Source organism: Phoenix dactylifera, unplaced genomic scaffold, assembly GCF_009389715.1.
Source record: "Phoenix dactylifera cultivar Barhee BC4 unplaced genomic scaffold, palm_55x_up_171113_PBpolish2nd_filt_p 000357F, whole genome shotgun sequence".
NCBI classification, from domain to species: Eukaryota; Viridiplantae; Streptophyta; class Magnoliopsida; order Arecales; family Arecaceae; genus Phoenix; species Phoenix dactylifera.
The window spans coordinates 371,558-398,606 of record NW_024067815.1 but is presented as its reverse complement, the minus strand read 5'-3'; the positions used below and the strand labels follow the sequence as shown (position 1 = coordinate 398,606).

At 37.9% G+C, this 27,049-nt stretch overlaps 2 protein-coding genes and 1 long non-coding RNA gene across 5 annotated transcripts; 1 reads left to right on the top strand and 2 right to left on the bottom strand.

The window, feature by feature from the left end:
• Positions 1 to 2,526: 2,526 nt before the first annotated feature.
• LOC120105752 (BRI1 kinase inhibitor 1-like) lies at positions 2,527 to 3,759 on the bottom strand. The gene has a single exon (XM_039118484.1). The coding sequence runs from the start codon at positions 3,525 to 3,527 to the stop codon at positions 2,676 to 2,678; it is 852 nt and encodes a 283-aa protein (XP_038974412.1). The 5' UTR covers positions 3,528 to 3,759; the 3' UTR covers positions 2,527 to 2,675.
• A 3,911-nt stretch (positions 3,760 to 7,670) lies between these two features.
• On the top strand, positions 7,671 to 19,431 carry LOC120105751. The gene is made up of 2 exons (XR_005508066.1): positions 7,671 to 8,695; positions 14,921 to 19,431. It is a non-coding gene; the product is annotated as an uncharacterized LOC120105751 (long non-coding RNA).
• On the bottom strand, positions 10,601 to 25,645 carry LOC103718665 (probable protein phosphatase 2C 12). Of its 3 annotated transcripts, none has more exons than XM_017845601.3 (10): positions 25,440 to 25,645; positions 25,054 to 25,318; positions 22,650 to 22,821; positions 21,626 to 21,779; positions 21,474 to 21,537; positions 19,611 to 19,718; positions 14,375 to 14,500; positions 14,053 to 14,288; positions 11,223 to 11,425; positions 10,601 to 11,136 (listed from the first exon to the last, which is right to left on the bottom strand). In XM_017845601.3, the coding sequence occupies exons 2-10, from the start codon at positions 25,252 to 25,254 to the stop codon at positions 11,102 to 11,104; spliced, it is 1,299 nt and encodes a 432-aa protein (XP_017701090.2). In that variant the 5' UTR covers positions 25,255 to 25,318; positions 25,440 to 25,645; the 3' UTR covers positions 10,601 to 11,101. The 3 variants fall into 3 exon arrangements, with proteins under 3 accessions (XP_017701090.2, XP_017701091.2, XP_008805807.3); XM_017845602.3 differs by having other exon boundaries at positions 25,496 to 25,645; XM_008807585.4 differs by having other exon boundaries at positions 25,054 to 25,645.
• Positions 25,646 to 27,049: the final 1,404 nt, after the last annotated feature.

The window sequence follows — 27,049 nt, the reverse complement described above, 5'->3', positions numbered from 1 at the left end:
TTTACACAGACGTTATAAAGAGTTAAGTGAAAAAGATTACGTCATGATAAGAATTAGGCTTGAATGATTTTCTTCTGATACGTTTAAGATGTTGCAAACTTGTAGTGCAGAACCATTCAAAATTTTAAAGAAAATCAGTTCGAATGTATATGTTGTGGATCTTCCTGATGACTATGGGATTAGTGCGACATTTAATATTGAAGATTTAGTCCCATACAAAAAGATAATATTCATGTCTTCTAACCCCTTTATTGATATACCTGCCCATGTTGGACACCCTGACCTATTATCTGTTGTTGAGCCACCACCTCCCAAATTTCATGCATGCAGAGAACAAATAGAATATATATTGGATGAGCAGGTTATTTCAACCGGGAACGGTGGTTACCAACGTTATCTTGTTCGGTGGAAAGGTCGACCAAAGTCTGATGTGACGTGGATTTTCAGAGCACAGTTGCAGCGCCTTGATTCCGATCTTTTGGAGCAGTCCGACAGCCGGTCAGACCTATACTCGACGGGATCGAGTTTTTCTCATCCAGAAGGAGTTGATGGGGACATCAGATCCCTTCATCCAGATGATCTTGAGCCCCCGAATTGAGTCAGACCCGTTTATTTGCATATTTATTTTATTTATTTTATTTCTTGGCTTGTTTGCATTTTAGGGCTTATTTGTGTTATTTGTGGGCTTATTAAGAGTTATTTTTGTATAAGGGGGTTTTATGTTAATTGTGTTTATTTGGCCCTATATATAGGGGACTATTTTCATGATTAGGATTTTAATGAATGAATGATTAAGAATTTCTTTTTTCACCCACATCTTATTCTTCTTCCTCCTCCTCCTCCTCCTCCCCTTCTCTTCTTCCTGCGTCCCTAGAACCTCTTCTTCCTTCTTCCTCTCTTGTTCTTCCTTCTTCTCCTCCTTTCCCGCAATAGTCCGGCATCACTTTGAAAGCCTCCCTCTCCTCCACACCCCCCCCCCCTCCCCCCCCCCCCCCCCCCTCCCCCCCCCCCCCCCCCCTCTCTGCAGGCCCGGAAACTCTCCACCTCCCTTCCATCAAGGGGGAAGACCCGTAGGCAACTCCTGTTCCTGTTTTATATGGGGCCTTTGCTTCCTTTTGGTCAAGCTTAGAAAGCCTCCCTCTCCTCCGCACCCCTCCTCCCCTCTGCAGGCCAGGAAACAAGAACACGATGGAGAGTAGAGAGTACATACCTGAATCTTTGAGGCTTCTCGGATCTCCACCAGAAGTCGCCGTTGAATGCCTTTGGACTCCTTGACACTCGCTGGAAAGGAGGGCAGAGAGATGGGAGAGATCGGAGCAAAGATAGGAAGAGGTAATGACTCAAGATAAAAAATGGTTGAGGGGTATTTTGGTCTATAATTTTCAACTTAGGATCACCCCAATAGGGTGATCTTGGATTTCCGACCTCAAAGATGGGTATCCCATCACCGGGTTGGGGGTAATTTGAGGAGTAGAGGTGATTTAGGATCACGGCCACGTAGGATCACTGTGGTGCAACCAAACGCGGTGATCTCATCACCTCCACCCCCATCACCCTTGATCCTGGGCTGATCACCCCATACCAAACGCCCCCTTCAAGACTTTGTCATCAAAAATAAATATAAAACAAACATAACAAAAAAATGAATGGAAAGAAGAAAGTTCTATCCGCTTGGGTCATGCATGCAATCGCATTTGCTTGAGGGCTTTTACCAAGTTTTACTGCAGAAGAAAGCTGAGGTAAATCAAATTTAAGAAACCTTTCAGCTTCAAAAACATCAACCAGAAGAGAAGATGACCACTAGGGGGAAAGAGACTTCAAATCAGCAAAACTGAACTGCTATAATAATAAAAAAGAGTATATTTTCTCTTTCCTAATTGAGCTTCCCTGGACTATTGCAAGGCAGCAACTCCTAAAATCACCTTGGCCCAGGAACTATGCCTAATTAAACAGTATAAGCGCTTGACCATGCTGTTAAATCATGCCACCTACATTGCCAAGGATGCTCGGAAATTCCCTGGTCACAACTTGAGGAATCAAACCTATGGCCTCCACTTTTGGAGACAAGAAATGAATCAATTTACCATTCATGAGCTTGGCTTCCAGATGCTACTGAATTTGAACTCTTTGATGCACTATGGGTACATCATTGAACTTGCAAAGCTCTATAAGGTCAGTCTTGCATTTGCATGGACCAGAAAATTCTTAGGTATATCGAGGCTATTAAGACTAACTGGGTTCCAGTTCTCGTCAAACAATACCTGATTTACTTGCGTAAATTTTGGGTCAAGTGTTTGTAATTGGAATCATGAGCTGGGTCCAAATCTAGATAAGGTTGGGACCACAATAGCTTGGATCTACGTTGGTATCCATTAAAACGTGCATCCTACTCCTAATAATGTAAAATATCTCCTTCATCCTGCCCCAGAAGGTGAAATGAGTTCCTACCTGAAGGTCTTTGAAACTGAAGACAAATTAAATATGACACATTGCTTCATGTGGATGAAGAAGTTCCAAAACAATTAGATGTAGATGCTCTATCAAATTAATAAATTCAAGCCTATTTCTTTCTCTACAACTTCTAGAAGTCTTCTCTCGTAATTCATGTACTCAAGCTTTTACACATAATGAAACGGAGCAAGAAGGTAACTCCTTTTTCTATTTTCCTTGTAATCTCATGACTTACATTTCTCCTCCGTTGCAGTAGAATTCTTACAGTGCGCTATGGCTGCCTGGATTGCACTCTGGAGCTCTTCCATCGTGCTCTCATCCGAAGAATTGAAGGGCATCGAGGTAGCTGAGAGGAGGCCGCTGTTCGTGGGAGATGTTCTCATGGAGTCTGGTGCAGAGAATTCACCTCTTCTTCTTCTCCATCCAACCTTCTCCTTTGGGTTTGGACGGCCTGAGAAGGAATAAGGTTTATGATGAAGGTCACGCTTGCTACTCTCCCTCTTGAAGAATGAAAAAGGTTTCACCATTCTCGCATACTTCTTCAGGAAACGGCTCATGTCGAATCCTTTCTTCTTCATCTTCTTGTTCTCTTCTTTTTCTCCTATATCACTCGCCTTCCTCCACTTTCCAAGACCGAAAAAGGAAGAGAAGGACTCGAATTTCGTTCTTTCCCTGGTCTCGCTGGTGTCGGGATTGTTGTGGTTATAGAGGTTGTGGTATTTTAGGCTTCCATCGCTGCGGAGGTTCTCAAGAGGAAGGCTAAGGTTTTCTATGCAGATGTCAGAAGCCCGGGGTGAGATGGGGGGGTGGGAGGGGAAATGGAAGGGAAGGAGGTGGTCATGGAAGAAGACGTCATCTGCCGGGGCCATGTCGACTGCGATGGATGGTGTGGCCTCGTTGCATTTGATGAGTTTTGGTGATGGCATGAAAGAAGGGTGGAGAGATATTGTGAAGGAGAATTCATGGGAAGGGGAAGAGGTGCAGGATGGAGGTAAAGGCAGTGGGATGATCCCGTTGTCATCATTTGATTCCAGATTGGCTTCTTTCTCTTCTCTTTGAGGCTTCTGCCCGTCCATGGCCCCAATATGTGCTACGTGAAGGAGGCTATGAAGGAACTTATAAGGTGTGCGGACCTGCAAACATATGTTTAGTCCCGCATTGTTGATGCATTAGATAAATCTTGAATATTTATATAGAATCAAAAAATTTAAATAACACCTTCTAGCTAGATTTTTTGGATAAGATCCTAAATTACTATAAATGGAATTTGAGCAAATCCGGTCATGGCTGATGTAAACTAGCAGATACTGCAGAACTGGCCCATTTGGATTGATCACGAGCTTATCGTGATATTTATGATTGGATTTATGATATTCGTGAATAGATTTAGATTTTTTTTGTGGCGAGAATCTGAGAGCTTAAACGGAGAGAGTATATAAGGTTAGTCTTAGGTATTTATACAGAGTCAAGAAATCTAAATAATATCTTATGGCTAGTCTTTTGGATAAAATTTGAGTTGTTACGTATAAGGGCAGGTGGACTTATTTTTTCATCCAATTGTGAAGCATTTATAAGTCTAATGAGTTATTTGGGCAATGATAAGGAGACAAAGAAGCTTGTAGTCATGCAGATGCAAAGAGAGAACGGGGGGTGGGGAGATAAAAAAGCAAGGGGTTGAGTCAAGTCAAGAAAGTATTCTTAGAACTACCGGTCCAAGTAGCGGTCGAAATGTGGACCATAGTTTACCGCCCCTGGGTTGCTGATAGTCCAATGCTACTTTCTTTCTTCGCCTCTATTTTCTGGACAGTTGGAATGATATTCTCAGTGCGAAGAATGTCGAAACAGGCATGGTGATACTCTGACCGTGCTGGGCTTTGACTATTCAGTAGTTTTTTTTTAAGAGGATAGTATTCAATGATTATTGTTTTCATATTTGTGGGGTAGAGACACAAGTAGATAGTTTTCCTTAAGGTCCTGTTTAAATGCTAATAAAGTATTAATAATCTATTTGTTTATTAATTTTCTGTTTAAATACAAAGCAAATAGTAATAGATCACCACAATCTATGTACATGGCAGATCTTGATAGAATGCAAAAGAATAGCAACAAGGCTCTTTGTAACCAACCTCATTTGCGTATGGACTATGATTGAGAGTTGAGAAGGCAATAAAAAAGTCTGGCTCATATGCCAATTGCAAGAAATTGCTATAACTAAAATGATAGTGGATTTGAACTAGCATAGCATCATGCAATAGACTTAGCACATCTAAAATAGTCATCTAATTTGAACATGAGAATCTTTTCATTTGGTGTTCATTTAGCCCTCTAGTGCAATCAATAATCCTAGTCAATTCAGATGCATAACATGGATTAAAACAGCTTGTAATTGAAAAAAATAATGGGTCCCCCTTGAGTCATACATTATGCTGTGTTCAATTGACTATTCACATAAAAACATTATTAGATATGAACATGAAGATCTTTTAATCAATAGTCCTAGTCAATTCAGATGTATAACATTGATTAAGGTCCTGTTTGGGGGAGCTTTTGGAGGGCCAAAAAGCACTTTCTGGCCCTCCGAAAGTACTTTTAGGTAAAAAAATGTGTTTGATAAAATTTCCAAGAAGCTGTTTCAGCTTTTGTGAGAAGCTGAAAATAGCTTTTTGGCAGAAGCCCAATTTTGGAGCTTTCCGAAAACGCTGTTTTCAGCTTTGTCGGAAAGCTGTATTTTTGACCAAAATACCCCCATTTAAAAGTTTATTTTTCCTTCCAAAAATCTCAATCGCACCGCCTCTTTCTCTCTCACCATCCCCCCTCTCTCTCTCTCCCCCTCCATCTCCTTCTCCTCAATGCCGCCGGCCCTCCTCTTTTTTTTTTTTTTTTGGGAGGCAGCCACCACGCTGGCCACCCGTGGCCGCGCCCCCCAGCCCCCACCCCCCCGCCGCTGCGACCCACCACACAGCAAAAAAAAACTAAAAAAGGAAGGGGAGGAAGGGGCCGCCATGGCCGCTGCGTCCCCGGCCGGCCCGCCGTCTCGGCCCCCTCCCGAGGCCCCCCCTCCCCCGCGGTCGCCGCGGCATGCCGTCCCGGCCCCCTCCGAGCCCCTCCTCTCCCGCGGTCGCCGCGGCACGCCGTCCCAGCCTCCTCTCGAGTCCCCCTCCCCCCGCGGTCGTCGGGGCCCGCCGTCTCGGCCCCCTCCCGAGCCCCCCCCCCGCGGCCGTCGGGGCCCGCTGTCCCGGCCCCCTCCCGAGCCCCCCTCCTCCCGCAGCCGCTGCGGCCCGCCATCCCAGCCCCCCTTCCGGCGCTGCCGGCTTCGCGGGAGAAGAAGAAAGGAGAAGAAGGAAAGAGAGGAAGGAGAAGAAGAGAAGAAAAAAGAAAAGAAAAAAAAAGAAGAAAAGGAAAGAAAAAAAAAGAGAAGAAAAAAAGAAAAGGAAAGAAAAAGAAAAAAAAGAAAAATAAATAAATAAATAAATATGTATATAAATGAACGAATAAATAAATAAATAAAATAATAAATAAATATATTTCAATGAATAAAATAATAAATAAATAAATAAATAAAAATATTAGTAATTATTTAACCAATTTTTTCACCTAGTTAGAAAATTTGTTAGAGAAATAAATGGTCATCAAAAGAGTAAAAAATTAATTTATACTAATAATTATAATATTTTATACATTTACTATTGTATTATACTATAAATATAATATAATATAATATTATGTTATGTTAAATAATTTAATATTATATTAAATTATTATCCTATAGTATACAATGTTATAGTACTATATTATAATAATATTATGTTACATTACATTAATATTATACTATATCATATATTTATGTATTAATATATATTATATTTTATTATGCACTATTGTATAATACTAGTAATGTCCTTTATGGTCATTTTGTCGTACAAAAGTACTTTCTCAGTTTGTTTACCAAACAAATATTAAAGTGCCACAGCACTTTAGAAATTTAGTTACCAAACAGCAAACAGCTTTTTATAAAAGCTCTACTTCCAACAGCTCTACTTCTAACAGCTCTACTTCCAACAGCTCTACTGCCAACAGCTCCCCAAACAGGGCCTAAAACAATCGGCAATTGAACAAATGATGGGTCCCTCTCGAGTCACACTGCACCTGGTTCGATCAACTATTGTTGATTAGTAGGACCCACCAGATTGAAAGGGAGTTGTAAACATATTTGAAGGAAATCCGCTTATCTAACGTTTGCGTCCGGTTAAATTGTGTGAAAGAAATTCTTGATGTTTTCTATATTCGAAAGGCTGATTAGAATCCCCCCCAACATTATCAAATCCCCGCCCATCTTCAAACAAAATGGATGGTCAATATCATGATTGGCAGCCTATATTGCTTACAAGCTCATAATGCAATGGAATTGTAGTTACCTCAATTTAATTGATCAAGCTCAATGAAGAAAATTATGATGGTAAACTTTTCTGAGCTGACATAGCTCTTTTTTACAATCTATAAAACATGAACTTTGTTCTAATTCTCAACAGTTTTTGACGGTCACCCATGTATATGTATGGCATGGCACCTACCACGTAGAGTGGAGATCATTCATTTGATTAGCTTGACATTTTATTGCAGAAAGATATGAACAGTGGTACATGTCATGTAGTATGATTGAGCATAATTTGGTGGCTAGTTGGGGTTCAGGGGAAGGAAAAGAAAGCAAAATAATATGGAGGACAGAGAAGCCAAGTTAGAATAGTCTAGAGACTCCGAGGGCCCTCGTGACTTTGCTAACATGGTAGGATGGCACTTTCGATCCCAACCCCACCACACTTTTGGCGTTGGTAGCGGCATATGAATAACAATCACAAGGTTGGAGATGGTCCTCCCTCCGTTGAAACCACTTGTTGCTGGCAACAAGATCTAGGCTTTGGATGCTGGGAGAAAGAAAGAGAGAGAGAGAGAGGATTTCAGCAAACCAAATTGGCCCCTCGCTCTTATGGGGACAAACAAAATATACATCTTTTATAGGTACGATGCATTGTCATGGCTACCACGGTGGATATAGTATTATCCATTCGAAAGGAATGGAGCATCCCCTGATCCAATCCAAGATTTAGATTCTCGGTGCGTGGATTGCACCATAAACTGTTGTATCGAGCTCAATGGTCATCATCAGAAGATGGATGGCTATCAATAGTAATGCGCCCTGTATGGCACGTAAAGCCACCCTATATAATAGTTGTCTATCTCCTGGTGGTGGCCATGGAGCTCAATATAGCTCTTTATAGTGCAATCCCCGAACTGCAGAAGGTCCATGATCCCCCTGATCCCCTCTTCCCCTCCTTGTTTAGTTCCATGTAGCATGACCTAAAAACGACTCCAGATATTCTGCTTCAAAAGCTTTCACTACCAATTGTAGACATTTCTAACATTTTGCATTTGCAGTCGATTTTATACAGTAAAGAGACTTCATGCCAAAAACTCAACCTAGCCTAATCCTGTTTGGCTAGATTTTGTAATTTTATCAAGTTGACTCAATGTTGGGTGTAATGGATTGGGCAGAGGCCAAAGCTTTACCCAACTCAAGTAAAGAGTATAGTTTTATTGCATGATTTATGTGAAACGATATGAAATAGAGCGATAAACAAAGAAACTTTTCATTGCACTAGTACTCCACCAGCCACCGATCTCCCCTCATCAATCTAGGCCATGCAATTGGGCTCTCCTCTCCCATCCACCTGGTGCACTATTTGGGGAAAGGGGTTCTTTCACTTCATCTCTCTCTACCTCTCAGCATCATTGCTTCGTTCCATACCCCAGTCATGTTCGATCACTAAGATTTGATAGATCAGTGAAAAGTCAGAGCTCACCTGAGCTTGGCTTGATTGGTAGACCAAGACTTACAATCACTCTTTCTCATGCGATCTCTCGCTCACCAGTCTCCCACCTCTCTGTGCCTCTTAAAATGCCTCCCTATCTTAGGATGCTCCATCTGGTGGCTACTGCCATGAACAACTACCCCACACCACTTGTCGGTAGGTCAGAGTTGAGCTCCCCCACTCCTCTGATCTCTCTCTTCATGTCCCATGACCCACGGATCCCCATGTTTCCTCTCTAGCTCTCTCTCTCTTTCCCCCTCCCTCTCTTTCTCTCTTTTTCTCTCTAATCTAGTTTGTCAGTCTCATAGAACAAGAGGTGCAAGGGACACCTGATCTTGGAGGCGCATTTGGCTTAGGGTCCAAAACCCATACCCGAGGTAATCACAAACCCCTCCTCTATTCTTAGATTAGGGAATAGAAATCTTAGCAATTGGATTGGATTTAGCTTGTGCACCCATATCTTGGCTACCAGTCATTAGATTTGGGGTCAAAACCCCTAATTTGGTAGATTTTTGAGCTATGGGACCTTGAGTGGTTCCCGCAACTAGGAGACCTTTCATTTGCCCTAGATTTAAAGTGAAACTATAGTTAATTTAGATCATTTTGGGAAACCTAATCGATGATATATTTTATTCAGGTCATACGTAGTATTGTTGGAGGAATTTTTGTGCTTTATAACTTGATCCATATGTATCTCTATACTTTCGAAGTTTTCTTATGCATTTATGTTTTATTTATAAAATTTATTTTATATTTGATACCTTGATCTGCATATAGATATTTTGTACCTATATTTAGTACATAATTATTAAAAAAATTATTTACCATGAATGAAAAGAAATAAGTGTAAAAGTCATAGATCAAGCATAGAAAACAGCATTGCATATGCTAGGTGGATTTTCATTATAAAAATATGCTTCAAGAAATTTGTTAATTAATATCTCATGCAATACATTACTTGAACATGATCATAAGCATGACGATTTGATTGCACATTGGAAATATTCGAAAAGAGAAGTCCACTTTGTTTTGAAATGCATTGAAAGAATTATTTTCACTATATGAATGGGAAAATTGGTTTGGAATATAAATAATATTTACCCTCTAGTCTGACTATGATTCAGGGCTTACCGGTCAAGGTTGATTTTTGGCATGTTGATGTGACTCAAAACTAGTCTCCTTACGAGCCTAGCCTTTGGTGTTGATAGCTGGCATATATCGATCACTGTGATATTATGTTTTGAGGAAGTTGTTTCTTTCGAGCAAAGCTTGTCAAGGCTGATGGTTGACATGTTGGTATGAGTCAGAGCTAGCATTCTTTTAGGCCTTGCCAATCGAGACTGATTGTTGGCACATACTGATCGAGGGTATTTTCTTGTTTAGGAGCTAATCTCTTTTGAGCCTTATTAGGAGGCAAATAAATCATGGTCATAGTCACTAAGGCTAAGAAAGGACAAATGGTAAACTATTTTTAAAAGGAAAATTTCTTCACTAGCCACAAAAATGGCTTATTTATTTGTACATTGGTATTATCTCTGGATAGTAATTTTATCTTCATTATTTATAGGCTAAAAATAATACCCTCCTATATTTTGGATGGAATTGCAAATACTCTTCTGCTTTTTAAATTGCTGCAATATCAACCCTGTATTTCGCACATTGTTATATATAAAGTAGTTCACCTTCCTAGAGGTGCCTTCTTGTCACTAGAGGCTCACTAGAGGTGCCTTCTTGTCAGCTGACATCAAGGTGGTTATGTGATGTAGATTTTTTTTTAAGAAGATGGAATTTGACATGGATAATCTTCCCTTCTTCCCCAAAACCTAGGTTTTCAAAAACCCTAATTCTTGCAAAAGAGAAAGAAATCTAAGATGAGGGAGCCATGTCTCATTGAAAGTGGTCCAAGGGGCATACCGATCCTACAAGAAAATTTACAGGACCATATTACATGAACAAATAGAGATATGCAAGGTGATAACAATGTCCCACATGAACCAATAACATGATAATTATATGAGAGATTCCTGCAGATTATATGTTATGATGATTTCTAGTAATCCGAAAAAACATGAAAAATGTTGAAGGCAAAACAAGGAATGCCATGTAAGTCATTTAACAAGCAAAAGAAATTCTGTGCTAGAAACTGAAACTTTGGACAAAAAACATTCTTAGCAAATCATTGGGTGATACTTTAGCAAACAATTGAAGTACAATGCCCTCAAAAAGCAAGCTAAAAAAATATCCTTCAAATCTAGTAACAAGTAAATCAGGAACTTCATGTATAAGGTGAACCAATTAGCAAGTCAGGCATGGACCCTCAAGTGTTTTCTTGGAAAAAATCATAACTTCACCATCCCTATCAGCAGTACAGTGTAGACTGTCATCAAGTTTACCTCTATAAAATGATTCACTTACATGGCAATGAACCTAGAAAAGAATTGAGATATTCAGGCCCTTCTTTAGACAGGAAGGGCAATGGTGAAAGTATCACTGCCAAGATCTATCCAAAGGAAAGATCAACACATTGCTTGCCTGATAAAGCAGCTTTACATCAAGTGCTAATTTTGACCCCTCACCTCAAAACTGGACATCTATAAAAATATCCGTACGAAATGCTTCCTGCTACTCCAGAATTTGCATGTTAGTCCAGAACTTGATGCTCATACCATTTAACAGGAGAAAAAAGAAGTGGAGACCTTCAAATGTCATTGTTTCATCAGTTCAGCCACCAATGCTTGAGCCATGATCAAGTGCACTATCACTAAAACTACCAACAGCAACCACTACTCACTTCCAGTACTCCTTCGAGATGCGTAATCTAGATATATTTAAAAAAAATAAAGAAATAAGACATTAATATTCTGCAGTATAAACAAGTTCTAAATGATTTTGTATGTGTTATACCTCTTGAAGGCCCTTTTCCTTCCATTGCTTCCTTTTTTTCTTGGCAGCCTTGGCAAAGGAATGGACCATCCCAAGGATGCAATTTTCCAGGCTGCGATAAACCAGCATGTACAGAAATGCCCTCACCAGGTTTCATCTCTACCTGGCAAACCGCACATATGAAAAGCTTGAACAAGTTGCATATTGGATATTCTGCTTCTAACCTGCAGCCCACAAGAAGTTCATTGATTATTAATTATCACAGAAATGCTTATATCCCACATTAAATGTTTGTCCCAAACTCAAATGATATTTGTTGCAAATTGTTTTTCTCCAAGTTCATAAAACTAGTTTTATCTTATGGTTATATACAAGAGATTGCTGTACGTTTTTGTTTTTAAATGTTCACTCACATGCATTAGTTTCAAAAGCGAAGCACTTGAAGCACCACAAGTATCCTCAAGGTCTCTCACTTGGGAAAGTGCTAACAAGATAGCTTTTTGAAGATAACAGTATGCCGTACACCTTTACTATTGATGGCATATTAATGCATCAACTCATATTATATATAGGAATGGAAATGGGCCAGATTCCAAGCCAAGCATGGATCCAATCCAAATTTTTAAACACAAGGCATAGGCTTAATCCAGCACAAAAATGTCTACGCGGTGTAGCCCCAAACACAAACAAAGATTTGGACCAGGCTGAAACATTTCAAAAACATGCTAGAGATAGAAGAGAGAGAGAGAGAGAGATCGGTGCTGACTTGCCAAGGCTGTCAGCATCAACGACCAAGGGCATGGGAAGTTTTAGGTTGCTAGAGGGTGCGTCAACAAGGTCATTGGGGTTGTGTGGGACCATCAATTGGTGCAGTTGAGGTCAGGACCATCAGGTACTCCCATGGAAGAGAAGAGAGGGAGGCTAGTGGAGGGAGAAAAGAGAGGGATCAGGAGGAGAACAGGAAGATAGAAGGAAAGGAAATAAAAGGAGGAGAGAAGCAAGAAATGGGGAGGATGGGAATGGAAGAGGAGGAGAGGAATTAGGTTTTGATTTGGGCCATCCATCAAACAAATAAATGGAGAAGTTTTGTTTTTAATAAAATATCCTTATAAAGAAGCGCCCTTTTCTGGAGAAGTTCAGGTATTCCTAGTCTTATCATGCAAAGGAAAATTGCTTCAGCTGAAAATTTGAGAAGAAATAATTGGCCTACATCATTGGCATATGATTTGTGCAATGTAGAAGAAGAATCTCTTCCTCCTTTGTTTGCCAATTGTGGCTAGTCTTGTCAGGTTTAGGTTTATTTCTTATCTAAAAGGGGGTTCACTGACTCCACTGTTTCTCAACATCAAATTTTGTTTCTCTAAGATCAGGAAAGCTGCGATGTTGGCCGGTATTATGCTTGCAGCCACTATCTGTTTATCTATTTGCATATAAAGAAACAAAAGATTGTTTGAAAACCAGTCTGATGATGTTGTTGAGGTGGGGATAAAGTTACCTTTCCTCTTGAAGATTGGCTGAGCAAGAGCAAAGTTCAGTTTTGCTGAAATTAAATATTTCTGTCTATTAGTTAGTTAGGGATCTAGAGGATTGTTAGACCTTTTTGGGTTGCTGCTGTTCATAATCCATCTAATTACTTGATAGTTGAGATAAAGTTGATCTCCAGTCTTTCGTTTTTTCTCTTTTTATAGTATTTCTTAATGTCGTTTAACTCATTTGTATTTGCTCTACTTTCATATACTTCGAAAAGTGATTAGACACAGCCTGATCTTTTCACAAAAAGCTAAGACAAAATAAAATAAAATGTGCTCATACTTTAACATGTTATAACTATTCAATAAGGCTCCAGAACAAGCTCAAGGTGAACCAAGGCTGCCAGAAGCTGAACCGAAGACCTCTGCGGACTTAATTTTAGGCCCGGGCCAACCTGATCAAGCTTGAAAGCTTGAAAGTAGTTGGTCCCGGGCATATTTACAGCCCTAATTAATACTCCAAATATTGTTTTCTCATTCTAAAGTGATAGATTAGATTAAATATATGGGACTGAGTTACAATTTGACTCTTAATTTACAACTGGTTTACTGGAGACTAATGCAGTTTTCCATCCTGACACTTGGAATGGTACCCCATCTTGGCATCCTACAAGACATCCCACTGGGGTTTGAAACCATGCTTACCACCTTCCCTCTTTGGCTAGACACTTTTTAAGTTACAAGGAAATTCAAGGGGTTACTTCTTGGTTGCGTGAGCTTATACTACAATGAATAAAGTAAATTTCTTGCATGCCAAATGGCTTTCCAGGATTCCTGGAAAGCTCCTCTTTTGCCTAAAGTTACCTAGGTCAGGAATTCAGCATCACTCTAAGAAACTTGACAGGTTGACTGCTAGTCACGAAAATCTACTGAAAATTCATAAAAACTTCATGATTTACAATGTGCATTTCAACCAAGAAATGCTTTGTTGTGATGATGCTTTATGATGATGGTGATGAAGTATACTAGAAAAAAAGAATGCAAAAGCATCAATGCCCCGTACTGCCCGGTACAAGGCGTATCATACCGTACCAAGAGAAACTGATACGAAACTTCAAGTCGGTACAAGCCCCATACCATCTCATAGCAAGATGTACCGAGGTACATACAAGCCAGTACCGAGGCATACCGACCTATATTGAGATAAAAATTGAAAAAAATTGTTAGAAAGCTATTTCAATACAGAGGTGTACCATACCAAACCGAATTGATAAGGTACCGATACGGTACTTAGTACCAAGATTGCGGGCCTTGATCAATAGTAACCATTGATTCAATGACGAAACAAATTTACTTATCAAGTTCTAAATCAAAATACTGACCTTTTGGCAAGCATTGCTGATCCCTCTTCATATATTTCTTCTACCACATCTGGCTCAGAATAGTCTCCATCTGAATGAGATGTTGACTCACAAGACTTTCTGTGAAACATATGTTTGAATACCCCTATCCCTTGCCTCTTTGGTAGTGGAACAGTAGGAGTTACCTTTTCTAGAGGTAATATATCAACTACAATGCAGGTAGTATCATCTCGTAGTCCTTTGACTTGTACAGCTTCCTACAAATGAAGATATATAAAATAACTAGCAGAAACCATTAGATGCGGCTCAGCCAAAATGTAGGCAAACCATTAGGATGCGGTACCTTAACAATCTGACTCGCTGCAACATCTGCTGACAGGCCACGTGAGCAATTAAGAGTCATTTCAAAAGTCAAAGCATCCCATACGCCATCACTTGAGATGATAAGTCGACCACCAGCATTTGATAGCTGTAGTTATCATCAGAATCCATTATCTTGGTTATGTTTCAGAATGGCAATAATACATCATACTAAAGAACACAAAGGTTGATATTACAACAATAGGTATTAACATGCATATAGTGTAACTACATCTGAAAATAAGTGGGAAAAAGACAGATCCAAGAAAGAAGTGAAATATATCATGAGACAACAATAATTAGCACCAGTCTCTACTGACGTACTTAAACCACAGTTAAGTGAACAATTTTAAGTACTGTTGTCTGTTGGAGTCAGCATGGAATTTATTATGTGCCAACAACGCAGACATTTTCCATACATAGATCTGGAAAAGATATTTCATTTTGTCAAATGATACTTATAAAAAGTCCATGAACATATACCAATGAAACTTTTTTTCTCAGTGATACTGATTGAGACGCTTTGTAGGTTGTATGTGTGGATGCTTGGAGGCTCAGCTGTTATCTCCATTGAAAATCTCATTTATGGACATGAGGTACACTTGGAATGTTGAAATGATAAGGAGCAGGAAGCCATACAATCATATAATTGGAGTAATGTTTCTAATTGCATCCGTGTATGTTTACCATTATCCATATGAAATTGTTGTGCCCCAACAATTTGAGGACATCAGCAGCATCTGTGATCTCTAACATTTCCCCCCAGTATGTATGTAACAAATTTTACACAAACATAGTTTTCAAAAAAGTTCGGGGCCAAATAAATAATAACCAAACCTGTGAATATGTCAGCATGGTAGAGTATCAGTTAATGAGACGGCAATAAGAAATGATGTTCTGGCATATAAACAATAACCTGGAAACTATCATGATCTATGTCATGTTGGCAAGTCCAGACACACGGCATATTGCACGATATAGTATGTAAAATTGGCAACATGAAACATGGGGTTAAATCACAGTGCAGTAAGGCAATACAAGTGAATATTACAGCTGCAAAATATAAATTACCGACTTCTGGTATAAAATGATTTAATACTTAGAGAAGAAAGGGTTCCCGAAAGAATATACCCTGAAGGAAATCAAGGAAAAATACTTTCTTTTAGATTTAGTGTGTAACCTAATTTTTGAGAGACCAATTAAAACAAAACAATTTTTTGTTTATGGGAAACCAAGTATTCAAAAAATCCTCATCTTCGATATGCTGGGAAAAATACTCAAGATCTATTATGCCAGCTCCAGAAAAAACTTCATAGGAGCACATGAGAGAAAATTTTACCCAAAAGACTATTTGCTTAAAAAAATCCCTCAGATTATAGAAAAAAGAAACAACAAAAGAATAATTGAGGAATAAATACAGAAGAAGGAGACAGTGAATTAAGAGTTGAGGGGAGAAGATGGGTGGGTTTGGTTTAAGAGGGGTTTAAAAGAAAGACTGTATAGACTTAATGCCAGTTTGCTCAGTTCCTGCCCACATTATATTATTTGGGTGACCAGGTATAAATGTGCAAACCTGCATAAAAAAGTTTGGAACTGACCAAATAATGTAACAAACAGAAAAACATGCATGGTACCATGTTATTTATGAAAACAATGAATTTACATTAGAGAAATGAGTCTCCAGAACTCCTCCCAATCTGAAGCATTGGAAGAACAACCAATTATGTATCCTACGAAAGGCCTATATGAACTCAACAATGATTTGATCTTTCAAGTTATGGATAGAGTGACCACTTCCTAATATTCAACCTTGACCCAAATACAATGTTTTCAGCATTGATGTGCTTGGTTCCTTCATGAAGGAAGAGATCATAAAGGCATATTATCACACTATAATGTATGAAAATGCAGCTTATTACATCTTAGTAAGAAGAAACTGTAAGAACATGAGTTTGCAGTATGTGCTATGGCTACGTAATTCAAGTTCAACTGAAATTCTGCTAACTAATTAATCCAGTGAAAAAAAATGAACTAAAGAACATAGACATTTTGGGGGAAAACCTCGAAGTGATGTTACCATTCTAACCCAACAAAAGAATGTTCCCATCCAAAGCATATCTACTATTTTTTCAATGTCTTCCCAGGGGCATGCAAGAGTTACTTAGCAATGATGACAACCACAGAAATTATCTGGCATGTTACTTTAAAGGAAAAAATTCAATGTCACAAGTATAGTTTGTGTATAATACAATGAGAAGGAATATAATCATAAATTTGACCACTACAGGATGGTGAACTCAGTGTATGACTAAGTAATAAAGCACAGGGTCTGAAATGAGAAGTTCAAAATGAGAAGCCAAAGGAAGCTTAGAAAGTAAAATAAATAGACTACTACATTTAAGATGGTATGGATGTGTTTCCTATACATTAGATGTAACCTATTGAGGAGTCATAAATTCAATTTCTGATGCTGTAAAGAGCACTAGTTGACCAAAAAACCAATTTGGCCAGAAGTACTAAGGAAAGTCCTGAAAGAATTGAAGGACTTAAGCCATAAATAAGAATTAATGAGCAAGAACAAATAGCTTTCCTTAGCCATAAATAAGAACTTTTCATCCAAGATAGATCAACAAAACTATCTTATCTCTGACTAAAAATCACACATATCCCTATATTTTTGTAGCATGAATATGTAATTCTTGCATTATGTAAACTCACCACACACTGTGTACATGTTCAATAGTAGCAAAATGAATACATAGGAAGACCTATATGAGGCTAAGGAATGGACCAGGCTCAAGTGATCTCACCCCTTGCCCAGATCCAACTCAAACCCATGCAATTATGTCCAGTAGTCCAAAAGAGGAGACTACCGCAAGGTGATAGTGGAGCAGCAGATGGCTATGTAACCCAGATCCTTCAATTTAGCCTTAAAACCCCACACCCAACACTTAAACATGTTATTGGTAAGCTTTTAAATATGATTCTGAACTGCATACTGTTTTTCCATCGAAACGGTATGGTATTGATACAGTGCCAGTACTAATAGTGCATATCAAAATTGAAGACATCTGAATGAATGAAAAACCATCAGAATAGATAGCTACAATCAGTAAGGTATTGTTGATATGAACGAAGATGTCTTATCTGCTGGTATGGATGATTCCAACATCCTAGTACCTCTACTAGTGCTGGTTTCACATTTGAATGATATGCTACTGATGGTACCATCTTGTTCCAATGGTTTTTGAATCCATGGTTATTGGTATAGGCTGACGGAGAGACAAAAGTGATGGCAGCCATCAAGAGGACGGAGATGTTTTGATATGATTTTGGGTTAGATTTAGCTAACCATGTTTCATTTAGTTTCAACAATTTCAACTCCAGTTTCTCAAGGAAATACAATAGACATTGTTTTAAAATATATTACACTTTTGATGTCCTTTTGGTGGTTTCAAGCTAAAGTTTTAAAACATCATTCAGAAGATTACAATATAAAAAAGCTACTCTAACATTTCAATGTGTAATATATATTAGTGTTTGATGGCAACCGAGAATTTCTTAACATTTGAAGTCAAATATGAGAAAGCTATCTAATCTTTGCAATTATTCACTTGCCCAGTTTTTCTTTCCTTTTCTCCTTTTCCTTTTGTGGGAGGGGAAGGGAGGCAAGATGCCCCCATGTGACTCTTTCACATTTGAATAGACTCCTTAACCGAGATTGGTTTGGAAGATGCTAAGAAAATGCATCCTATGTCCTAAAATTTGCAATTTCAGGTTTAATCTTAACAAAATGCTTCTCCTAGGCTTGATTTCTCACCAATGAGTAAGTTTCCCCTTTATTTTCCCAAAGTGATAAAAAGCTGACCCAAAAATAAAACTAGCAAGTCTGAAGTACTCAAGGAGACGAAGAACGTGATCTAGACAATACGGTACAAAATTTAGCTTTAGACAATGATCCAATAAGAGTAATAACTGGGACTCTGGTATCGAATTTTTTAATAACAGTATCTATTAGAAATGAATTCTCTAGCATTTTCTTCCTTACCGCCGAAGGATTTATTAGTACACGTCGAAAGATAACCTTCCGATTCTCTGATTCAATCAAATATCCCAAAGGCCGATGAAAGCCCGCCCAATAGCAAGAAGGCTTTTTCAACGATACTTAATGACCAAAACATTCATTAAATATAGCATCTACATACAGTGTCAATCATTTCGGCCAAAAATAGCCAAAATCACTAACAAATATCCAGATTGTAACTGTAACGGATTGCTCTAGGCTAAAAGTAGCATATATGAACAGGTTACTAGAATTTATACAATTTCAAATCTTTGGCTGAAACATATTTGTTTAGACCAAAACTACAAACAACAGTTTATTCTCTTTAGAAAAAATTAAAATGGATGTATAGGATAATCTTTGCATTGCATATGAATGCAAACAAACAAAACTAAAGTTCCAATAATATGACATTATATAGCAATGTTAGAGTATTCATTCACTTCATCCACTTAAGTTGTCTTCACAATTATATCACCCCTTCAATGAAATAAATCTAAATAAGAAAAGTAATTTCCCTAAAGCAAGATTTGAAAACTCAGGTTTGAGTTTGGTTTCAGTTTCAACCCAGAACAATTGGGTTTCGGTCATGATTGTTTACAGCTTTACATGTTTTCGCTCTAATTCAGGCATGTTTTGATCAAAAATTATAACACATTCGAAAAGCATTACTTAAAACTAAGAATTATTAAAAATGAAGCAGAACAAGGTTTTAAAATCCAATACCCGAGGGCTTGCCGGTTTTTTGAAAAAACGGGATAGTACCAGGTACCAGCACATGGTTGGGGATTGCATCCCTGTACCAACATACTGTGTACCTGTGCCAGTTTTCTGCTGGAATAGTACATTATCACTCATACCAATCCAATACAACAATTTTTAAAACCTTGGTTTAGAAAAATAAAATGTCAACAATAATAAATTAGATTCAAAATATACTACGTTGTCTAGCACTGGAGATGTGTCATGCTGGTAAATTTCTCAAAAAATCATTTTTAGAGTGTTTTATAACATTAGCAATCTAGCGTATAATATTAAATGAATATGATATGCATTTATGTCCATCATGGCAAACATGCAAAAGAATAGGTCATCATAGTTTTATTTTTTATGCAAAGTCAAATTGCACTCTTATCGATGGAATTGATTTGCAGACCTTTACTTGCTTCACATGAGGAATAGGAACAATAAATTCACCCACATCCATATCTCCAATTGATCTTGATAAACACAAGCCACCTGGCCAACACCTGAGGGGACCAATCTGAAAAAACCAATGTTTCCTATTAAGTCAGATAGCACAACAATAACTAATACTATATAGATAAAAACATAAAAGAATAATTAGGACAAGGAAAGTCTAAACAGAACTGCCCATGAGTACAAAAATGTCCCTTCATGTATCTAAAAGCATGTATAGAACATTAAGTTATGTTAAAAGTATAGTATCCTCGGACATGCAGAGTAGCTTTTGAGGTGACTATGACGAAGTTGTATAGCTAATTACCTTACCAACAAAGTTTGTCAAAAATTTCAACATTTTAAGAGAATCGCATCATTCACTGTCTTCTGCCTTTTAATCATACTGATAATATGAGTCAGTGTATTATGCAAAATTAGTCCTTTGAACCAATAGTTTCATGTAACTCATCCTTAGGGAGAAACACATTCATCTTTTAAAGTCAATTTTTAAATACTTGAAAACTACATTCTCTTAAGCCATCAAACAATTAAATGTCTCAATCTAATTAATTGAGGTTAGCAGACTGCTGCTTTTCTAGTAAGATTTTCCCAAAAGTTGGCGACCCATCCATATACACACTGTACCATAATAAATAAACTAACACACTTAAAAGTAAATGTGGGGAAAGGAAAGAATAAGCTATTGGTACAATTGCAGAAGGGGTAAACTATATTGATCTGAGCACAAATTTGTTTAATACATGAACATTGACCCTTCATTCGCTTACATGAAACCCTAGGAAAAGCAAACTATGGTCAGAAGGGACTCGAATAAACAAAAATAAATATGAACATAGACCACCAAAAAAAGATAATCATTAAAGGCTCCCATAAAAAAACTGTCCTACAAAATGACAAGAGCTGTAAACCAGTGGGATGTCTGCTAGGATTCAAAACGTTCAACTTATTCATGGAGCAATCAGACTTTACCTTAACCCCTAAGCAATAATAAAATGCAGCAAACCTTGATTATATCACCATAGAAAGTACGAATCCGATCAATTTCTAGTAAGTGAAGAAGCATGTTGCCAGCAAGGAGTTACAGGCAGCTAAACTTAAATTAGCCTCATAAGTAGTAAAATATTATTTAAGGTACTGAAGAAGGTATGATTGTTATGTCTACATGTGACTTCAAACAAAAGGTAGTCAGCAGCTTAAGCACAAAATTATTTGCACGTACATATAAGGAAGGTATATAACTATACATGTCACAGAAAAAGAAGATAGACGTGTAAAATAATTTGGTTTGGGCAAAGGCAAAAATGGCCTGCACTTCCACAAAACTGAACACCTGATGGATAGATAACTTAAACGGATTCAACAGCCAGCATATCTGGTGGTAACTATTTTCACAACCTAATAAAGTCAATCAAGACTTGCAAAGAAAAGAAAAATGAGGTATGTATATATATAATCTCGAGATTGCTCCTATAATTTCATTTAATATGACCTTTTAAAAGATTAAAACAATGTATAAACAAATTTCCCAAACATTATTGACAGTTATATTCAATTTCATTAGGATAAAAATTGTATGCATGCCAACCAGGTGTCTACAACCAGAATAGGCTCTCAGCTACCTTCACATATAAAGAATATTGTCAAGAAAGCAATCAGCCCAGTTAAACTGAAATTTGGAATATATAATAATGGATAAGATGAGAACAGTAGCTGCTGGAGAAGTATAAAGATACTATCCTGATTACAAAAAATCAACTGCTTAAAATATGTAAGTTGTCTTTACTGCTTTAACCAATACAGTGCACAAGGAAACAACCTCTACACCACCAACAATATTTAGTCTCCCAACCTCACCTCCACTTGCTGTTACACGTTCCACCCTGCAGAATAGTAAACCATAAAAAAATGATTTTCAGAAAGCAACAGAATCCTCTGAATTTATTATTGGAAAAGGAGAAAGAAACTTACTCCTTTTCATTCACTTCTAGCCTGTGATCTGCAGACAGATAATAAATTGAACCTTCAGCAGATTCAAGTATGCAAAGTGAATCACCAACTGATGCCACAGTTACAACCCGCCCATCTATAATTACAAATGTCACAGTTGTTCCTGAGGTATGTTCTGAAACGGAAATCAAGTAAACAGTTCAGGCATAGCAGATAAATTGTGTGATGATAATGGGGGAAGAAACAAAAAAAGCTTACCAAGCATCAGAAAGTACAAAAGGTAAATCTAGCGATTGTAACGCAGAAGTCAACATAAAGCAGACAGAAAGATGAACTAACTTTCAAACTTCATTAGATGTCATATATTCTTTTGCTACTCAAAAAGTATAAGGGCAGTTGCAGTATATAACATCAAGGTATTATGTTGAGGACAAGTTGGAACCTTGGAGGGGCACCTTGTGATTGGCATTTACCACTCTTCACCTCAATTATATACAGCAATGGTCCAAATCAATAATTTAATATTACAAATAAATAAAAAATTTGACTATTTCAGAAACAGATGAATGTTTGAACAATTTTACCAGCCAATGGAAGGTGAAACATAAACCATAAGATAAAATTTCTGTTGCAGAAATGTCAAGATCAATTATGTTGAATCTATATGTAACATGAGATGTTCAAGTTTAAGAATGTTCATCTTTATTATGTTGAATCCACATATAATCCAAAACATGGTATATAGCTCTATGAACTCTAGTTTATATAGCTGATCATTAAATTAAATTTTGTGAACACTACATCCTTGCACTGCTGATATACAAGTACCACATTAATTAAGCACAACAAAAACTTATTCAAAGTAACTGCCCCTTGATAGGTCATCTACTTACAAAAATTGGATTACTTTGAATCAATATAACAATGGTCAAAGTCAGAACTTGATCCAAGATAATGGTGTTTTAGAAATTTTGCAAGCCAACATCGCTTAAGATCCAGCAAGATCAAGACAAAAAGTAAAGTCCACTTAATACTTTGGGCATACCTTTAGTTTGAAAATCTTTATCTGTTTTAACAAACCCTGCAACCAAAGCTCTCGGTAGAGCTGCCAGCCACTCGTCCCTACTAAGATCTGATGGAATGGCACATAAAATATTATTTAAGAGATTTTCCTTAGCATATATAGCAGCTGCAGACCCATTGTGCCCATCAAATAGCTGCAAAAACAAATGCAATGGTTCAGTGTAAAAAATAAGATATAAGCAAAATTCATGTTACTAACATAGTTCAAAATCGGAATCATGTTCAAAGAAGGCAAGCATTATTAGAGAGAAAAAGCTTGCAGTAATTCCAATGTTATTGGCATATTATAATACAAATGTTTCATAAGATATACAATATCAGTTGGTTAATAGATCGTAAAAGGTATAATTCTACATTTGAGAGATTTCCAAAAGAACATAAGTAAAAACTTTTTCTAAGTAGCATATATTAAGGAGCAGAAGAAAACTGCACAGAGAATCATCTTTGACTGTTTCAAAATTGAATAATATGGAGAAAAGAAGAGTTTAATTTTATATGATTTTGCTACATAAATTTGCAAAAGCTAATGATTTAGAATTTCATAACTATGTATATTGACAGCATACAGCAAAGAAAACACTAAAAAGAAATAACAAAGAGAGTGTGTTGGCATCTAAAATGGTAAGTGACTTCAGGAAATACAGGATCCTTCCATCACTTGAGAAGCCATGCAAGTGTCACTCACTGCTCATGCAACTTCATAAGACCTCAATATATATTCACAGAAGACAAGCCTGAGGAAAGCAAACAGAAATAGTGCAATGAAATTCAATACATATGCAAATGTTTACAGACAAACTCTATAAAATGGAAATACTATCAAGAATTCTCTCATTTAAACTTGTTCTTGCTTAATTGTATCATTATTACTAAGAAATACATTCAGGTTCTGTGTGTGTGCGCGAAAGAGTGGGAGAGAGAGCAAGAAAATCTGAAGAAGTTATTTTTTTCACTTCTCTTATTCAAGCAGGAATGGATCAAAGAATCATATCATGCTTGCATGTTTACTCCTGTAAACAAAGTGTACCACATGATGAATGAAATTGTTTGCTAATCATTTTCAAAAAAGGATTGCAATGCAGCAGCCAGTGAAAGTCAAAGTGTCTATAAAGGATTACTACGATGCAAAGCTTGTTTTTTTTGTAGAATGAATTACCTATAAGCTATATATAAAATTAAGACCAGAACTAAACACTCAGAAGCCTTACGAGCATAATGAGAGTTTAATACAATAGACAATAGCAAATCAACGAACAGGTAAGAGGCTAACCACATCAATAGAGGAATCGACCAGAAAATATCTTGTTTAATTATAGCAAATACCAAATGACATACAAACAGAAACAAAGAGAACATCTTTGTTTTTCTGGTACACACAAAGAGATTATCTTTATTTTCTAGGTTCAGAACGGGAATTTTTGATAGCATGACTCATGAGAATTTAAGCTTCAGAGTGTTCCAGTACTTTTGATTTCTCATTTATGTTTTTGGATGATGTATTGCACTTTAAAGCTGAATTGAGCATATGATTTGTTACTATGTGTGCTTATTGACTTTATTATTAGTCATCTGAATTCAAAGAGTCTTGTGAGGTTACACTACAGTGCAGTTTGTGAACAGGTGCACCATTAGCTTATTTTAGCACATTAGATGATAAAACACCTCTGTTAGTTGCCTTTCTTTCCACAGGGTCTAGTCTCTCTTTAGCACAGAGTATGAGCAAATCTGGTTGGGGAAAGAGCAAAAATAGTATCACTAATACGTTTGATACAGCGGAGTAAAGCTTTAACAGAAAATCACCTACATTAACCATAAGATTCAGCATTAGAGATGGCCTTTAATCCAGCCAAAACGGGAAGAACCAAAGCCAATCAAAATATCTGACTCCACCAACAATTATTTTCCTACAAACAAGAGGACCCAAAAGCATTTCTAACTGTGCAACCCCAAGTAGATGACTCAGGATTTTCTGCATCTGCCAGCACCACCATTAAGTCCTCCAGCACCACCGCTACAGACTACCAAAAGCTCATCAGAACCCTCACGACCAAAAGAGACCTATTGTGAAAAAATCTCAATCCCTTTAAACAAGCTCCCATTCAACCAAATATTCATAGAACCTAATAAAATTACACGACATTTACATTTCCCTTTCCAACAATAAAATCACATCTACAAATTCCAGCACAATCTTCCATTGTCAACACCACAAACCAACTACTCAAGGAAAATAATCAATAATTTTGAAAAAACCGAACGCAATCGAAAATATCAAAAGAACAGGATAATCTAAAAACATTAAGAAAAAATTAAAAGAATGACTTAAAGACAACGAGGGATGCAAAAGGAGAGAGAGGGGTCGATACAGCGAAGACCGAGAAGGTGGTGACGCCGTCACCGGGAATGCGCTGGCAGTCGGACTTGATCAGGGTGAAATCCTCTCCCTTCTTTCTCTGGCTCGCTTGCCCATGCAAGATTTCCGGCTTCTCGATCTTCTCGCTCGTTAATTCCCTCTTTAGCAGCACCGCCAGCGGCACCATCTGATTCCCCGCTGCCTTCGCCGCCATGACTCCGCCCTCCCCTCCTCCGATGCGCCCACCGGCTAAAAACTCCACTCCTTCAGACCAATTACTGCGCATCAAACCCAAAGAACTCGCATTTATCGAATTATTTGCAAAAATTGGAAGTAATTTTGGGTGTTTATCCGAAATTTTGGATTAAGATGGAGGAACAAAAGGGGAAAGATTCACACGGCTTTCCCGATCAGTTACATTCCGGACGCGGAAATCCAGCAGGAAGGCAGCTCACCACTCGGAATCGGTGGAATGCCAAAGGAAAGAGAAGAGAATTAATGGGAAAAAAATCAAAAACGGCAACTTTGGAGAGAATTAATAGAAAAGGGGGGATGTTTTTTTGCCGTTGGGAGGGGGGGGTGCGGGGAGGGGAGGAGGAGGGTGGGCGGAAGAGAAGGTCGGCCTTTGGCATGGAGCGTGATGGTTCTTCCTTCCCGATTCCTTGGTGTTGGCGGTAGGATGTCCCGCGCAAGGGGTTTAGCATGAAACGGTTTGGCGCGTACCGGTGTAGCGGGAAGCGGGAGGGGGTCACGGATGGCCGGAAGAGGACCGGTCGGTTGGTCCGGGTAAGCCGGACCGGTCCGTTAACTGAACCGGCCTTTTTTTTTTTTTTTTTTGGCGTTCAAAGAGAGCATGGCCCAAATAAGAAAAAGTAGTGTCTTGTATACTATATAGCTATTACATCTACAAACAAAATTTGACTGAAAACCGATGAAAGAGAGAGTTGATCCTGATAAGAAACTTCATAGCTATCAAGTGCTTAGGCTGCAATCGAATTAGCAGCTTGATTAGCTTCTCTATACACATGGGATGCTTGAAGACTGATTGTAGTAGGCTTCCAATAAAAGATATCCTTCAACAATGGATTTGCATTAACTCTGCAAGTGGGATAAGAGTTCATCCAGGATATGGCTGTAGATGAATCACCTTCTACCCATGCTTGTGATGCTTTGTAACTGTGAATAGCTTTAGCAAGACTAGTCCATGCCAGTACTAGTTCTGCATGCGGGACTGAAATTTTTGGTAGTTGTTTACCTTATGCTATAATCAGCAAGGATAATGATCTGAATAATATATCCTGCGCGCAGCGGCTTTGTCATCTCTACCGAGCCATCAAAGTTGATTTTTAGAACACCAGGGAGGGGGGATCCAATGAACATAAGTAGAATTAGAATAAGATAGTGAAGAAGCAATACCCCAATGCCACAGTTGTGTTACAAAATCAACTTGAGAATAACTCGAGTTTGGAACTGATAAATAACATTTTAATTGTCTTACCAATTGTTGTGGAGATGCAATAGTGACTTGAAACAATCTATAATTTATAGCCTTCCATAACACCCATACTGCATATGCTAGGATGATATGAATTTTGTTTTCTACCATAGTATCAGACATAATGCCATCCCAAACCAACAAAGAACAAGGGCATAGTCCATTGAGGGAGGCTGCCAAAAGATTCCAGTATTATTGAGACAACAAAAAATTGACTGATTTATAGTCTCAACCTCACCAGGGCATAGGTCACAATATAATTGATCATCCCTTGTAGAAGTTGACGTATCTGTCTCTTGATTGATGATGGAGTGCTAGGACTAAACTTAAGAATAGTTGGAGAATTTTATTTTTCTTTCAAAAATTGCAATGTGTCGCCCGAAAGACCAAGAAATGACCATAAACCACATTTTTAAGGGAATCAAAGGTTAAATTGGTATCTTGTTCCTAAATTAGCATTCATTCTTATGCATATTGCTCCAAATATATGTTTTATTTTTCAATTTTCGAGATA